This window comes from Pteropus alecto, unplaced genomic scaffold, assembly GCF_000325575.1.
Source record: "Pteropus alecto unplaced genomic scaffold, ASM32557v1 scaffold231, whole genome shotgun sequence".
Classification (NCBI taxonomy): Eukaryota; Metazoa; Chordata; class Mammalia; order Chiroptera; family Pteropodidae; genus Pteropus; species Pteropus alecto.
The window spans coordinates 713,426-731,438 of record NW_006431805.1 but is presented as its reverse complement, the minus strand read 5'-3'; the positions used below and the strand labels follow the sequence as shown (position 1 = coordinate 731,438).

The 18,013-nt window shown below is 32.3% G+C and overlaps 1 protein-coding gene and 1 pseudogene across 2 annotated transcripts in view; one reads left to right on the top strand and one right to left on the bottom strand.

Moving 5' to 3' along the window:
* Positions 1-18,013, bottom strand: part of DACH2 (dachshund family transcription factor 2) — a 688,009-nt gene that overhangs the window by 8,310 nt on the left and 661,686 nt on the right. For both annotated transcript variants that reach the window (XM_006905924.1, XM_006905925.1), the window contains 4 exons: positions 15,066-15,214; positions 14,794-14,941; positions 9,691-9,837; positions 7,695-7,760 (listed from right to left, as the gene is read on the bottom strand). In XM_006905924.1, coding sequence (XP_006905986.1) covers positions 7,695-7,760; positions 9,691-9,837; positions 14,794-14,941; positions 15,066-15,214 — 510 coding nt within the window. The remainder of the gene's footprint in view (positions 1-7,694; positions 7,761-9,690; positions 9,838-14,793; positions 14,942-15,065; positions 15,215-18,013) is intronic.
* On the top strand, positions 15,407-15,525 carry LOC112471777 (annotated as a pseudogene).

The window sequence follows — 18,013 nt, the reverse complement described above, 5'->3', positions numbered from 1 at the left end:
CAGTAATTTTTGATTGCTGAAAATGTCAAATCCTAAAAATTGTAGCATGCCTACACGTGATGTTTTAACATCGTCTCGAACAGTTGTTAGCTGAAGATTCATCTGATGAATCCGATTTATGTATACATTTCTGTTACATTAGGATTAAAGACAAATTCTGTTTAGAAATAACTGCAAGGACAGTTTTTATATTTTATTTTCACATTGATAATCAGTCAGGTTTGCTCCAGCCTCAAAGAATGTGTTTATGTAAAGTTAAATTAACACTGGAAACAAGATGCACTTTTTTCCTAAATGGGAATGAGTTAAGGCGGATGCGATTATTAAATTATAGTTAGACTATTGTGGTTTGTAATAGCCTGCTGAAATGTGAAAGGGTTAAAGAATAATTTGAAACTGGACAAAGGAAGTCTATAACTTAGGCCTAGTTTCTGGAACCCTTAACCACATTCTGTTAATCATGAAACTTGTAACAATGAGCTCATACGCTAACTGCCAATTTTAGCCTGTGTAACCCTGTTTGCTTGCGTGGCATGAAAAATAATCAATTGTATATAAGCTGAAAATTACTGTTTGGCCATCGCCCATGGGAACACTGGCTATAGCCCATGGGAACATAGGCAATCATCCATAGGAACATAACATTCTAACAACAAGCTTTCTGCTTCTGTACTTCCCGCTTGCACACCTGACCAGTGGGTTGACAGGTAGTGAGTAAGAGAAAGATGGACCTTTGTGTTTAAGACAGAATGAGGAATGGGATTTGAGGCTTAAAAACCTTGTATCTTGGCATTTCGGGGCTGCTCCTTTGCAAGGACAGCCGCCGGCTAATAAACTGTCTCCTGGTTAAGAGCACTCAAGTTGGGTCTGGTTATTCTGGTCACAACATGGTTAATTTAACTACAAATCCGAAAAGTTTTTCCTCACCCAGGCCCTGATGTGTTGTTATGTATAGCATAAGAGTATAGTCCAGTTAAATATCCTAGCTAGCTAACAAACTACAAGATATTTTTATAGGTATGGGTTGATAGAAATACTGTCAATATGGATTGATAGTGAGAACTATGGGAGAAGGAATTAAGATTCCTGTGTTTTAGAACTTACTATTAATAGCAAGCCACTTAACTTCTCTTAGGTTATTTCTCTACTTACAAAATGGGGATTAATCATACCTTTCTTAACTATACTGCTAGAGGATATGTGTGTTAAGAATAGCACAAAGAAAAGGTCCTCTTTCTGATCTAATTGTTACCAATGAGAGAGCTAGCAATAAGCTGGACTTGATACATTTTGTGTTTCAAAACAGGAAAATTTAGCCAAATCTAAAAAAAAAAAAAAAAAAAAAAATCAAAGTTTTCAGAAGGATGAGAGACTGGAAGGAACCAGGAAGGGAAATATGTTAAATTAATTTATTTTTTAAGTTCTGGGTTCAGACATGATGATATCTATCAATGGAAGCTTCAGTTAAATCACCTAATAAGTTATCATTTTAAATTAAGCACATATCTCAAAAAAAAAAGAAAACGAGAAGAATGTCACAAAGTTTACCAGGCTATACAAACAGTAGTCATTGCCTTTTTCTTTCTACTATTTCAATTTTAAGCTGTCAATTCCTCAATCCAAGAACAATAAGCAACTTTGCATAGAACCACCACACAGAAGCAGTACATATGTGTCAATATGTGTGGTGACAACACAATAATTCTATTTTTTAAGTGGTGTGACAACAATGGAATATGATTACAGCCTTTTATAAAAATGTTGTGGTTTCCTAATTAAAACACAAATGTAAAAGTAAATAATAAAACTTAAACTTTTAATCATAGAAAGGCTTTCCTTTTATTTGTTCCTCAGATATATCTGGATTGGGGTTGAGATACAGTGAATTTTAAGTTTTAAAAATTATGTCATTTATATAAAGATAATGGAGCATAAAGTGGTTGGTTAAGCAGTTATCAGACTTGAGTTAAAGAACTTTTCCTAGATTATAGTCAGAAAGACCTTTTAATTAATTAGTTCTGTAAACTCCAAAATGCTGAGTAGCAGAACAAACTATTTTGGCTTGCAAGTCTTATTATCTTGCTATCTCTACAGCTACAATTTTATCTATTATGTGAGTGAGATATAGCTAGAATTATAATTCTTAGATCTGTAGATGAGATTTTATGTTATAATTAGTGTGACAGTCTTTTACTCATTGCAAATACTCTGCTAACAATATAGTGGTAAGTGCTGCAAGCCACTCCATGACAATCAGGCCATAAATTATCATGTAATATAAGCTCTTCACATTCTCCTAAAAACGAACTAGACACATAATGTGTACTATAATTTGACAGGTATTTCACAACAAAGAGGTATGGTTTGGGAGATACCATTAATCAAGATTTTTAAAAAAATCCTGTGGAGGATGAAGAAAATGAGAGACAAATACTTACTGGGGAATAAAGTAAAAAAGATTCAGGCCATCTAATGAAACTTATAGGGAAAAAATGCTGCTGCTTCAGAGACAGACGCTAGGATATTTTGTGTGGAGTGTATGCTAGAATCGTTTCTACTCTATGAGGTGGTTGCAATAAAAGCTTATCTGGATAGTAAAAGGTTCCTATATTCAAAGGAAGCATTTAAGAGGAAAATGGACCTACTTCCCACAATCTCTCTAATCTCTGACATGCTATATACCTTCCAAGAGAACATTTCCCCTTTACAATGGGAATATCAGAGTACCTATATATATTTTCCAAAACAGTACAAGACACCAGAGGGAAGGAAAATTAATGAATGATGAGGATAGGACAGGAAGTAGTCTTGGAATGCCTAGAGAAAGAGGTAGAGCACGCTGTGGTGGGAGTTAGTAGAAACACCTATAGAGAAATTCTACCTGCTTTCCTTTTATTTATTTATTTTTTGTCGTATCTCATACATGGCAGGGAACCATATGTAATTTATCATTTCGAGTTCCTTTACTTGCTCCTACCATCACTTTCACTTCTGTTAAATTCTGCAATGACAATCTTGGCTAAACGGTAATTTTTTGCAATAAGTTTTGGCATGGCATCTTAGTCTCTTTGGAGGAATGTTGTTCTAGCATACCAAGCAAGCAGCAAAGAGAGAAGATAATAAAAATGTTTAAAAACAAGGAAGGCTAGACACAATTCAGATTGATTTTGAGATAATGGGTAATAATATAAATATTCATATATATTTCATAGTATAAATATATATTAAAAGTTCTGTGTTATAAACATATTTATATTAAATTACACTAAAATATGTGTATTTTTAGCATAGTAATGTTAAAATTGTATCTGTTGCTTTTAGAATGAAATAATTCTTTAGTGGCATCTTAACCAAGTGCTGTATAGATAAGATCATAAATTTTATATTTTAGAATGCTCAGTCTATACCAAACTCCCATATTTTTTCTAAATAAAAATTGTTCAGATGGGAAAAAATTGGTTAAGTAGGTTTATCTCTTACAGCAAATTTAGGTTTACTTTGGACATGTAGATTGTATTTAATATCTACTTCTGGTATGTTAGTAGCAAAAAAAAAGGAAAAATTACTTAAAATTCCACCATATTTATGGAAAATATCAGAGGAAAAATATATTCCAGTGTTAAATCATTTTATGTCATTGTCAAATGCGTAGCAAAGGTAAAACATTATTCACAGATACTGACATTCCTCTTGCAAAAGCAGTTCCTAGATTTTTTTGTTTTGTTTTGTTTTCTCTAATCAAATGCAGTGCCAGAAACAGGAGCAATGTGTCACTGTGCCCTTGTACTTTATGATGTTGTCTCCCTTGATTTTTTTTTTTTATTTTACTTCCTTACTAGAAAATCAGTTTATGAAGGCTATTGTCTCTTTTCTAAAATTTACAAGCTTCATATTCTAGGTTTGTTTTATTTGTTATTATTAAGATGATGATGTAAATTTTCAAAAATTTAAGAAACATGCTCTGTCAACTGTACCAGCAGCTCTTAACAATAAAATACAGTCATACAAAAGTTAACTAAGGTATAAACATGCAAAAGGAGAAGTCTCCCTGTGATCATAAAATGATGTTATTTTCTGTTCAGCAGATCATGTTACTGCTGTTCATGCTAATTAATTAAAAGAGCTGTTGCTGTAATATGCAAACAGGGAATCTGAGAAACTGAGAGGGCTTCTAGGTCTCCAAGTGAAGTTAAGTCAATCTGGGTGCGGGCAATCAAATGTAATGAAATCACTTGTCAGTGCTAAGCTTGCAAAAACTGTGAAGTTTGACTTGGGAGTAAAAGGATTATAATTATATTTCCAATAGGATAATAACTAAATGGCAGAATGCAGTAAAGAGAAAATATTACTTTGTTAGCTAATGGTACTGCTGTTCGGTTTGAGTTTTTATTAGTGCACTTGTAGTTGTGCTAATTTAATTTGCTTTTATCAGCAAAAAATTCACTACGCAAATGGTACTTGAATGTCATTTGCAAAAACCATTGATCTGAAGGTGCACTTAATAACACCCAGTATGTTTATTTTATGTGAAACAAAGATTGGTTGATAAGATGGTTGATGTGTTGTCTTGCAGGATCCCATCTGAGTTATAAGGATCTGGGTAGAGAGGATATTAATGTATATGCTCCACTGAATCCTTTACCTCAAGCAATAGTGGACACAGCCATCAGAGTATGTAGCCATTATTGGAATACCTTATAATATTCAGGAAGAGTTGCTATCATAGACTGCTAAAATATAAGAGATATATAAATCTTTTATCGGAAGGTCTATGCATGATATCTTGTCTGTCAAACAACTCTCAAAGCATAAAAGACAAGAAATAACTAAACTAAATAGATTTTGATACATGCAAGAATCTTATTATATGGGCAGTTTCTCTGTACTTAAATCCATGTGGACATTACCATAAAACTGTATATGACTTCATTCCTTCTCAGAATAGCCAAGCAACATTCTTCTAAATCCTCTTTAAACTCTCCTTAGGAGATGTCACAGCAGAACTGATTGAATTTCTAAAGGAGAGCACTAGATAAATAAGATTTCTATTCAGCAGAGCTATCAACAATAGGAAGAGAAAATACTTCCTTGATGCTGGGATTGTTTGCTGTGATAGAGATGAGTTTTGGAAGTGGCACTGGTTTGGTATACATGAATTGATCTCTATAAACAATGTCAGAAAATAATCTAACAATTTAAAAAATGGGTAATTGAGTGAAGTGGAAAACATGAAAACAACATTAAAATAAGTTACAAAAGAAAAGAATAATAATACACAAGAGCAAAAATATTAGGAAGAATGGAAAAATGATGGTTAAGCTTGCATTTTATGTTTTTCAAGCATTGTACATTTTCTGAAGTTCACAGTTACATATAAACACAATCTTTCAATTCTGAACACCTTAAATAATAAGTAATATTATTGGGATTTTTAAGGTACTTATTTGATTGATTGATTTGGTGAGCTGTATCTAAGATGAGTTCTGCTACTATTTTCAGGCACCAATTCCCCTGGCTAATAGAATAAATCATCTTTTGCTCAAAAAATTATTTTAGATATTAAATTGTGATTCTGCTATCATATTAAAACAAGGCATTCACTCTAGTTTTCCATAAATTGATGATGGGAACTTTATCATTTATAGTGCTTGTGAGGTGAAAATGTATACTTTTTCATTTTCATTACATTTATCAAGAATCAAGAATATTATTTAATATAACTTAAAAGGCATATGTTCAAGAAGGAATTTTTGACTCACCATATTTTACCATTTATTGATAATATTAATCACAATAGTTGACAATTTAATTTGTAATTTGAAATAAAAATAAGTTAATTCCCTAGATTTAAAGTAAGTTCTATCTCAATTATTTTAAAAGTATATCTAATTATCTCATACTTAGCCAGCAAAAACTAGTAAAACTTATTCTCAGTGAAAACAAATATTAAATGTATCCTCCCTTAATCACAAGTTAATATGCAAAAAACATTTATTGCAGGTGACATTAAAATATAAGAAAATTGTGCCAAATGGAAAGTATATCTACCTTTTGCTTATATCACCTAATTGACCTCCCATGAATAAGATATCTGTTGTTTGTTGCATGGACATGAAGTAACGTTAGGACAGTTCAAAAGCTTATATTTTTCTCAGAGTTGGGAAAGACATTACTACTGTGAATTAAAGGCATCATGTAAATTAAACACACAGTGAAGACTGGGAGAACAGGGTTAAAGCATAATAAAGATACAACCCACTGACGGTATGTTTGGTTTAACCCTTTCAGTTACAAAGTTGGCCTTACATTCCACTCAAAGGAGGGACACAATCAAGCTAAATGCTCCCTAAAGACCAGGTCTACAGCTGTGTGTCACGGATTCAGAAAGGATCAGGTGCTTCAAGCTTATTTAACCCTGACTTGGCCCTGATATGTGGTGTCAACCTCAACTGATCATAGCCTACAACTAGTGGGGTTTTCCTCATAAATTACGCTATGGCGAATTGATTGGACAAACTTCCAGTCCCATTCAAATTGGCTTTGCTCATATAGACATAGCCTTTAAATTGAGGAATGAAAGCAGGCAAGCAAAAGTAGGATAAGAGACAACAAAAGTTTTATTGAATGAGCTGAACACGTATGATTTCAGACCTAAGAATGTACCTAGTTAACGCATTAGTTATGTCTAGCAAGCTACAGCAGAATCAGGCATTACCAGAAGATCCATGAGCTCTGACACTCCTGGGTTTGTACAGATAACATGCAAAACTACGTGAATAAGTGTTTCTAAATTTTGTGAAACTGCCACATGGTGACTCTCAGATGACCCCAAGTGGATCTTTCTGTCACATCCAGTTCCGTTTCCTTCATTACACAGTGGAAAAGCACTGATTATTAAACCTCCAGCAAGCAATATATCCATGGTTGTCTTCTTTTTTGAAAATTAGAAAATTGTTTGCTCATGGAGATGCCTTTTTTGTTAGAGTGAGACATTTTTTTCACAATAAATGTGAAAATAAATATAAGCTGCAAGCAAAGGGCTAGAAAACTGCATTAGAATCACACTGAAAAAAATCCAGTGGTAAACATTTTTTTTGGTGTTTTTGCACTCCAGTGAGACTCTATCTTGATTTATCTTATCTATTTTCTTATAACTAAATATTTTAAGAGATCTAAGCATTTATGAGAATCTTGCAAATCATGAATAACTAGACATGCTCTTTTTTTCCATATTTAAGTGGTTTTTAAAATTATCTAAATTTAGCATTGGAATTAGAGTTTAATAAAAAATGTTGTCTAGAACATTTTTAAAATATCAACAGGTTATGATTATTTTACCTGTGGCTTTTACAAGCGGTAATGAGATTTAAAAAAGCATATTATTGTACACTTCTAAAACATAAATTATATTTATATTTTTGCATTTTTTGAATATGTCTAACATATATACGTACATCCTTTTAACAGTTAAACATACATGAAATTTGCTCACGTTGTAGAGATAAAATTATTAATCCCTATATATGTATAATCTTAAAAAATAGTTCAGACTTCTTCCTCTGTCATAAAGTAAGAAGAGTTAAACTTATTTACTTTACTTATATGAATATTATAAACATATGAGATCATCCCTATCCCACCTCCAGAGATCACATATTAAGCAGTTATAGAGAGAAGTATGCAGTTTACTGTACCTTGCATAGCAGTACTATCATGAGGAGTCCCATTGTTTTCTATTTCAATATCTGGAATCCCAGTATCTGAAAAAAAAGTGATATTCAATATTAAAGTACAATTCCATTTTTTTATGATTCCATTTAAAGTGAAAACTATCAGTGAGCCAGTTCTTTGGTCCTGTAGATAACATAAATCCTTGAGTGGATTTTATTTTATGTCTATTTGTTTTTATATTAGGAAGGAGGGTTATAAACTGTATCTGAATTCTACAATTGGACATATATTTCCAACTATATGGTAAATACTTTATTCATTTCATTTTCTAGAGATAAAACTTAGGGAAAATATCTGTCCATAAAAATCCCCTCAGCCTATCAGGTAACATGACTTAACTGTGGAATAAGAAAAAGGCGGATGCGATTGCAGAAATGTAAATACCCCATCCTTATGGTATTTTTTCCATTTGTAAGATGTGATAGATGATGAGATTATGCTAAGCACATGTGAACACCAAAGCGCAGGATACGGCTTGTGGTCTTTATGTAGTATGGGCTCTAAGGGCAAAATAATACATAAATTATTTGGGGGAAAAAAGACAAACTTGAGAAAAAGAAACAAGGAATGAGATTTTTATTTTCAATTATAAATATGAAATGTGATTATCTAAAAGTTATACATATACATGAAGCACAGCTTAACATGGGAATTTCTGTGTATACACATTTGCTCAGACACCCTTAGGTAATGTGATAACAGATGTTAATATATCACCCAATGCTATCAAGGATTAATATGAGAAGGAAACGATTTGAATACAAGATATTCATCATGCTGTAGAAACAGCTCTTTTTCCTTTATACTAGAGAACATTGGAGTTAGAGTGGGGATCAATTATATGTGGATTTCAAATATGCAAAAAAAGTCAAATTGTCTCAGAATTATAAGTTAAGGGCCTCAAATAATAATACTTCACAGAACATTTGTCTCGTTGCTGGTCAGAAATGTTATTTTTAAAACCTTGAATAAGCAAAGATGCTGGCCCCCACTGTCTAAAATGTCCCACTGTATGAAATATTAATGTATTATTATTTACCCTTTCTTTTCTTTGTCTCAATAAGGCATGGTTGTCATGAGCTAATAATCTAGCATTGCATATCTATTGATTGTGAGCACAATAATCCAAGATAGTCACAGTAAAAAAGGAATTAAACTTTTGGAAAGGAAATAATATGATTGAACATTTGTACAAAATTATTTATTAATTCATAGTATAGGACACTGAAGCAATCCCTTTTTAGTTCATGTGCATGTAATATGTGTGTATGGGGCATGTTTACATATGTGCATAAAATTCTTAGGCTCAGCCTTGTTATACGCATATATCAGTTAAATATATGAGCTATCAGTGTAACAAGAAAGAAGAATCTGAATATTCTATGAGATAAGTCAATGTTGTAGAGATTCATAATTAGAAATTGAATCAGAAAAGTTTGGAATTAAGAGATTTCATGACAAAAGCACCTCTTCTTAAAGGATCTCCAGGGATTTACCTTAGAACATTCTTTTTAAACTAGATGCTCCTCATATCTTCAACACTGGCACAATCTGCATTAAAGGAACCAGCATCATATTGCTCATTATAATAGAGTATGCCAAACATCAGTGCATTTTAATATGAATGGGACTATAACACTTACATTTTAGGTGCAGGGAGGTTATCAGTATTACTTTTTCTACTGAAAAAGTAAGCAGGATTTCCTGTTATTCTTAAACTATTTGTATCTTCCACAGTAAGGATTATTTTGATTTTGACAGATTTAATTAATGACCTAAATCACTTGGCCTCAAATTGATTTTTAATTATATTCTTGGACAAAGATTTTTCCTTCCTTCCTTCCTTCCTTCCTTCCTTCCTTCCTTCCTTCCTTCCTTCCTTCTTTTCTTCCTTCCCTCTTTTATAAATTGGGTTTTGCTTTATGTACCTTTAGTGTGAAAGTCCAAAGCAGCCATTACCTTTTAACATCCTCAGGCCACTGTCATTAGTAGTGGCTTGCTTAAGTGCTTGCTCCACTTGCTCCCTGCGCTTTGACTCAAATTCGAAGGCTTCCTGCAGTTTTCTCTTGGCTTTTTTCTCCTTCTTCAAGCGTTTTTGCATGGTAGCTAAAATGTGAAAAGATAAATAGTTTGCAAAGGCTTGTTCAATGAAAGAGCATTGCCAATTTTGATGGATTTTAAACCATAGATATTAATAAAGAGAGAGAAAGAGAGAGATAAATGTATCAATTGACATGTGATTAGCTTCTTTTGGTTCCAATCTCATTAGCTCAACCAAAAGTGTTCAGTCATATAACTGACTTCTTTTTGCTTTCACCTTTCCAGTGTGTATGCTCTATAACAGGGGTCCCCAACCCCCAGGCTGTGGACCAGTACCCATCTGTGGCCTGTTAGGAACCAGGCTGAACAGCAGGAGGTGAGTGGTGGGTGACTGAGCAAAGCTTCATCTGTATTTGAAGCCGCTCCCCATCTCAGCTCTACCTCAGATCATCAAACATTAGATTCTCATAAGAGCACTGGTCCCTGGTGACAAAAAAGTTGGGGACCGCTGCTCTATAATACATAATTTATATGGTGGTGGTAGTTATAGTGGGAAATTGTTTTCTATTTTGATTTAAAACATGCATTTAATAATAGCATTAAATATTTTATAAATCTCTTAAGAAAGATATTCTTATTATTCCTCAGGAAATTGCTATTCACATTTCAAAAAGTAAAAAAAAATAAATAAACTATTGGGTTGTAAAACATGGTATAACTTTTAAAGTTACAGTTTCAATTGTCTATTTCTCTGACATGTTACCAATTATAAGGGCATCTGTCTATCTATCCATCCATCCATCCATCCATTTTAAAGAGAATAACTTTCAACAATGATTATATTAAGCAACCTGTAAAAGCACAACAGCATTTTTTTTGTAAGTAAAAAAGACAGTAAGAGCTAGAGAACAACTATACCTCAACTCTTAAGGCTTTACGTTGTAGAAATCGAGAAGAAAACATCATTTAATATGAACCCCCAAAAGGAATTTATCTGCTGAGATGGACTCCACATAGTCAACCAACGGCCTACATTTTATGGATAATAAGAGCCTAGCAGCCATTCACTGATAGGGGCTCCTCACGGAAGAACTTCAGACTGAACTCTCTGCTTCCCACAAAAGCCCTGCTTGTTTACACTGTCTGAGTCTGGTCAACCACTACAGAGAAACCCTGGTTTCCTCTTTCAACCAATTGACTGAGACCTGCTCCGTCCAATTTGGATAACATGTTTACATAAAATGAATCAAATTGAGAACCTGTGCAGGAACATTCACTATAAATTGTGGCCTCCCCTTTGTCAAGGAGAAACACAACTTAAGATTCTTCCTGAATCTCCCGGGCTGCATCTCTTTTTGCTCAAATACAGTAAAAAATTACTATTGGTTAACAATATCTTAATTAGAAACTTCAGCTGCCTTAATGTATGATTGTTTCTAAACTCCGAAACCCTGAAATCTGTGATAATTTCTCAAATAGAATTATTGGGCTCCAGCAATATACTGGATCATAGTTCATAGCAAGATTTTAAAAAGATCGAACTTCACATTCTCCCTAAATCAGTTTTTTAAAAAATTAAGATATTGACATTATGGCAATAGAACTTTCAAGGAACATTAAGCAAACTTGTAAATTATGTGACATTTTAAATGTTAAAATTATTCATATAAATTAATATATTTTGATTGAACTGAATATGATGCTAATTTGAGTTTCAGTTGTATTTATCTCACAGTTCAATGTCTTTTCATATAAATGACCTTTAGCAACTTGAAGAGAGTCGGTTATCCAGGTAAATTTATGTTCACTTGACACAAAATTCAGAGGTCTAAGGTAACAACAAAATGGAAATCTTAGAACAAAAACATTGAGAATGTATGATTTCTGTTATTTCTGATGAAAGGCTGTAAGTAAGGTTGAAAATAAAAATAATTTACTATTGTAATTATACTTAAGTATCACCATTCAGATAAAACATTTAACACATTATTTAGATCAAAAATTTAAATTTATTCAAATTAATGTGTAATGTAATGTCCTTGTAAGACAAAATTTTGCTTACAGTAAAATTATTGGTTCAAAAATATTCTATTGCTTATTTGTTGATTCCCTTGAAATGTATGATTCTATATAGTGTAAATAATTTCACAGTATATCACATTTAAATTATATAAATAAATAATAAGTATCATTTATTGAAGACCTGCTATGAACTGAACATTTTTGGAGGGTATAGCTCATTTAAGTCTTACAACAAATCAGCAAAGAAAATACTATTATTTCCATTTTATAGATGAGAAAACTGAGTTCTTGAGAGGTCAATTAATTTACTCAAGATTACACAGTTAGTAATTTTCATAGCCCGAGGGCCAAAGATCACATTTAAATGTAATTGTTTCAAAGCCTGAGGACCATATAGTTGGTCAAGAACCAAGACAAGTGACTTCTAAGTTCTCTCGTAGCTCTATCATTCTATGATTCTAAGTATTTAATCTGCAAAGAATGTTATTCTGTATGTGTATTTGTGTTTAATTCAAGTGACACATTTTGGTTAACAATGAAAAGGCAGTTCAATGGAATATTTACTTTGAGTGTGAAACATTGCTTCCTTTAATTGGAGAAAAAGATAAGACATAGGGATTCTTAATATATTTTTTACAGTTTTATACATGTTCTTTATATATATATATTTATTATTACTATTGCTTCTAGACACTTGGGAGGATGTCATTTTATAACAATAGTATCAATGTTTCCCCTTTTTTCTTTTCAAGCATATGACTTCATGTAAAGTGTTCACCCTTTGTCATAAAATGTCGGGTGTACTATGTATGAGGTATTTAGGAAACTACAAAGGAATTTAAGTGATCATCTAGTTCAACTATTGTAATTGATGACAATACTGAGATTCATAGAGATGAAGTAGTTTCTCTAAATCATATTAGCCATTAGATATAAAACATTAAAAACTGCATAGCACATAGACAGTTGATAAGCATTAGCTAGTAGTAGTAGGAGTAAGAGGAGTAGGAGTAGAAGTAGTTGGGGTAGCAGTAGTAGTAATAATGATAGTAGTAGTAGTGGTATTAGTATATCTTAATAAAAGCTAAATTTATTAAATACAAATACGCTACAGTAAATTTGATAACAGATACAACATTACATCTACCATGTCTAGGACTTTTTAAAAAGACAGTAGATGTGGTAGCAATTATAAAGATAGACCTGGAGATTCTATGAGAAGTTAGGAAACAAAAATCAATGTGAGTAGATCTCTAAAAGTAATAAGCCAATTTTACTATATGCAGATTTTCACAAATCAGTTTGAGAATGTTATATTTAACATATGACTAGTTGGTTATTTAGCATAAAATGTTTCCTTACTAAACAAATGTTTTTTTTATGATGTTAGTCATAATAATCTATTTTGAATACTAAATACCAGAAACAAGCCAATTTCTTCAAACTTTCAAAAGACAATTTAGCCTTTGCTTAGTAGTATTTATTGCGTTGGCAAGATAAGATCAAGAGGTTTAATTCCTTTTAAATGCAATGACTGTTTTTCCATTTTGAACTGGATCAAAGATTCTTAGTCCCTAAGGAAAATATACAATAAGTTTTCATTTACTTGACATAAATTTCAGAATGTAAGATGCCACTTTAGAATAGTGAAAAGTTAGTGGATTTAACTCAACTACAGTCATTCTTCCTTGTTTAGGGAGGCATTATCTAGGTTGTAGATTTTCTCTCCCTGACTTTGTCTCTCCTTCCCACTCTAACTCTTTTAATTAATTTTTGTTTTGTGATCTATCCATAAAACAGTAAGCATAGAAGGGAAAAGGAGCTGAAATTCACAAGTCACTTTTGCTTCTGCTTAGTGTTTTATGGTAAATATAATAAAAAGGTGGAAATTATTGACTAAAGTGAAGTTTTTAATTTTCTTCTATTTTGATATGTATCAGTCTCATTATCTATATCTGTAAATAATCAAATATCCACCCATGGTTGGAAAGTTAATTATATTCGTGATTAATATTTCTTTATTCTTTCCCTTTCGTCTCCATCCCTACTTATACCACCCTAATTCAGTCCTCATCACCATTGCCTGGATGAGAGCAATCTCCTTCTACAGTTTCCTCATTTCTAGTCTTATTCTAAGCCCCCTCTAACCTATTCCCAACATTGGAGTGCTCTATTTAACTGGAGTGCTCTATTTAAAAGATCACCCCCAATACTTATTTTGTAATACTTTTACATGGCTAAAAATATCCATAATTTAGCTTCTACCCCCAACTTTCTGTATCATCTCCCACCAGTCACTTCATAAAACTCAAATCCACTGTAATAACAAACTATATATAGTTGCCCATGTATAAGGTTTTTAGCCTCTATGCTTATGCTCTCTGATACCTCTGTCAAGAATGTTCACATAACTCAGATAGTCTCTTAACCTTTCTTATTCTACTGATTCTTCAAGATTCAGGATCAGGTGCCAGCATCGGGAAGCTATCCTTAACCATCCATGCACTCACCCCCAAGATGAACTACCTGCCCCACTCTCTATATAATCATTTATATTGTGCGTCATTGCTGTTGCCACTTTATCTTGAAATTAACTGGTTGGTTGTGCTAGACTTCTAAAATGTAAATCTCTCAAGGGCAGGGATTGAGTTTTATTTATTTTATAACCCCAGAATCTAGCACTGTTCTTGGCAAAAAGTATTTCATTTATAAGGCTTTGTTAGATTATCTATATCCAGATGTACTTTGTGAAATTGTGAGAATACTAAGACAATTCATATTTCCAAATCTGAAACTGAACTGAAGTGCAGATCTGGTTCATTAGTTTTTATTACAAGGAGAACTAGTATAAATATCTTACCTGTGGATTACACACAGTATTTGATTCTGAGCTTGTCATTTGTTTTCAGCATTTCCAAGCTATCCATGAGAATATTTCTATTATTGTTGAAAATATCATCATTACAGTATTCACTCCATAATTGAAATTGTTAAACTTACTTCTGCTTTGAAGCTCAACTGCGAGTTGTCTTTCAAGGTTTTCTCTAATTTCTCTCTCTCTATAGAGCTCCATTCGCAGTTCCTTTTTTTCTTGTTGAATCTGCTTCTCCTGGATGCGAGCATTATCCAAAGCCACTTTCAGTAAACCCTGTCAAAGTACAGCAAATGACATGCAGTTCATCTTATCTGTTTTAGTTCTCAAATACAACATAATTTATGTAGGGGCTAATGTCTTGTATTACATTTATTTTGTTTATAGAAATATTGTTGACCTGAATGTTGGTCAACAGAGTTTCCACAGAGGACAGACTATCAGCAAAAATGAATGGTCCAGGGAATCCAGGAGGCAATGTCTGCCCAGGAGTCAGTTGGATCTTGTCCAATGGTGACTTCATCATTGGTATTTGAACTGGTACCTCTTCTGCAAAAAACAAAATTAACATCAGAAGGTTCACATATTAACAGTTCAAAATGTTCACTATGTTTCTTTCACTGCTAATAACATCTATAGAGATTTGTTTCTATACTAAATGATGAAAACTCTTAATTGTAAGTCATATCTATTCTCCAGCTAATTTCTCAAAGTAAACATTCAGTAAAAATTCAGTGATGGATCTAGGGCCATGCTGCCCTGAACAGGCTGGATCCCATCTGATCTTGGAAGCTAAGCAGGGTCGAGCCTGGTTAGTAGTTAGATGGGAGACCACATAGGAAGACCAGGTGCTGTAGGCATAAACAAAATAAATAAATAAAAATAAGAGATTATAAACTGACAAGGTCCTTGCAATCTGTGAGATCAACCAAGGGTTGCTTCACCTAAAAAAAAAAATCAGTGATGGAAAGAGACTAAATTTTGGATGGTGAGCACACAATTCAATATATTTATGATGTATTATAGAACTGTACGCTTGAAACTTATATGATCTTATTAACCAATGTCACCCCAATAAATTTAATTTAAAAAAAGAATCAGCAAAAATAAAGCAACATTTACTGCTAAAGAGGTATGAAATTTGGGGAAAAATTAATATATATTATGAATACCTATAAATTAAATAATCAGATAACTTCTTGATAGAGCATAAACTGCTTTTTATTTTTTCCTCTTCGAATCTTTCCCCTCTCTCTCTCTCTCTCTCTCTCAATCTCTTTCTGTCTCTCTAACTTATCTTTATTCTTTTTAACAATTTTATTGAGCTGTAATTTAAATACAATAAAATTCACCTACTTTAAATGTATGTTTCAGTGATTTTTAGTAATTTCATGGAATTGTACAAACATCACCACAAATCCATTTAGGAACACCTCAAATCACCCCTAATATACTCCTCATGATCATTTACAGTTAATCTTCTTTACTATCCCCCAAACCTAGCAACCACTAATCTATTTTCTGTCTCTACTAAATTGTCTTTTCTCGATATTTTACATAAATATAACCATGTACTATATGGTCTTTTGTGAATGGCTTCTTACTCTTAGCATAAAGTTTTTGAGGTTCATCCATGTACAATGCATCAGTAGTTTCTCCTTTACTGCTGAAAAAGTATTCCATTGCATGGATATATTGTTTTTTGTTTAATCTTTCACCAGTTGGTGGGAATTTGGATTGATTCTATTGTTACCTTTTATTGTGAATAATATTCCTTATGAAAAAAATATTGCCCATGTTGTGAAAACATAAATGGTATCATTTTCCCCCTTTTGTTTTAATGTCAACTTCTCCCACATTCTTTCTAATGAGATCTTCTCTTAGCTTCAGATAAAGAGACACAAATAGAATTTTTATCTAATAAGATGTTTCAAATTTGTTTTGGACAGATATATCAATTACAAAAGGAATCTACTCTTACTTTGAGAAGCTAACTACTTGTCTATCTATTTGAATTCTGGTTGAAAATCTTTTATGTGAGATTTATGAACCATATAGTAAAGTTTCCTCTGCAATTAGGAATTGGGGCTTTTTTTGACACATGCAAAAATAAACTGCTACAAAGAAGTACTCTTGATGTAGCAAGACAAACCCTGGTGTTTTCAAATGGCTTCAATAGCACTGCATAATGGGGTGAATCATAACTGCTCAAACAAAATTACTTTACTTACCACAGTGTCTTTATTTTAGTAACTGGGCCCAAATAAAGTTTGAAAAAATATACTTTTCTTTGGTCAGAAAATTTTTTGGTGAGTTCATATTTTATGAGAATAATTCAAGAAAACATTAAAAAAAATCTAAGTTTGAATCTAGACCTAAGCAATTTTCAAATGGTTTGGAAACAAAAATCTAGCTATTGGTTCTGGTTCCTGTAGGAATAGGAATATGGATTTGTCATACACTTAGACCTCATTTTTCAGTTGCAAGCATTATATATATATATATAGTGTGCAGAGTCTTGAACCCCATTAATTTCACAGTCATCATGGTTTGTTGTGAGATTTCTTGTGTGGGAATCTGTGATATAGAATTACTGGAACATACTGTGAGATGAGATAGCCTTATCTCTGAATAAAATGCTCTTAATATAGATCACCTTTACAATTTTTAATTTTCCAGAATCTACGGGGATAAAAAAAAAGCTAACTAATTATTTTAGAGAATTAAAATTATTTTCACTGATTATTTTCACTATATCATTACATTATTTGAATCCAAAATGTTATAAAGAGTGTTTGTCTTAAAGATTTCAGTAGAGTGCATAAGCTAAAATGTTAATTTCCTTCAGCACAAGAGGCCATAATAAACATATTCTCAGAAGGGTTTTATAGTAAAACTTAAAAATAACATTTTGATCATAAATGTATGATGCACATGCATGTGTTTTCTACAGCTCTCTTGTAAAATTAATACTAACCTCTTATAGAACATTTCTTTCTCCCTTCTTCCCTCTTTTGTGATCTATTTCAACTACAAGATTTGAACATTTAAAATATTTCATTAAAAAATCTAAATTCTAAAATATGTCTTAGACAACAGCACTAATGTGTCTAATGTGCATTTCTCAACAACCAACCAAGTAATATTATACTTTATTTGTATTGCTTGAGGGCTATATTTAGTTAGTATTTTGCCTTCTCCACATGAGTGCATTAAGTGAGCAGAATGACTTCATAATGATCTATCAATATTAATAAAAATTAAAGAGGTTCTATACCTTTTTATTGATGTTTATACATCTTAAAGTAAAAATTCATGTAGCCTGGAAGATCTGTTTTTTATAAAATG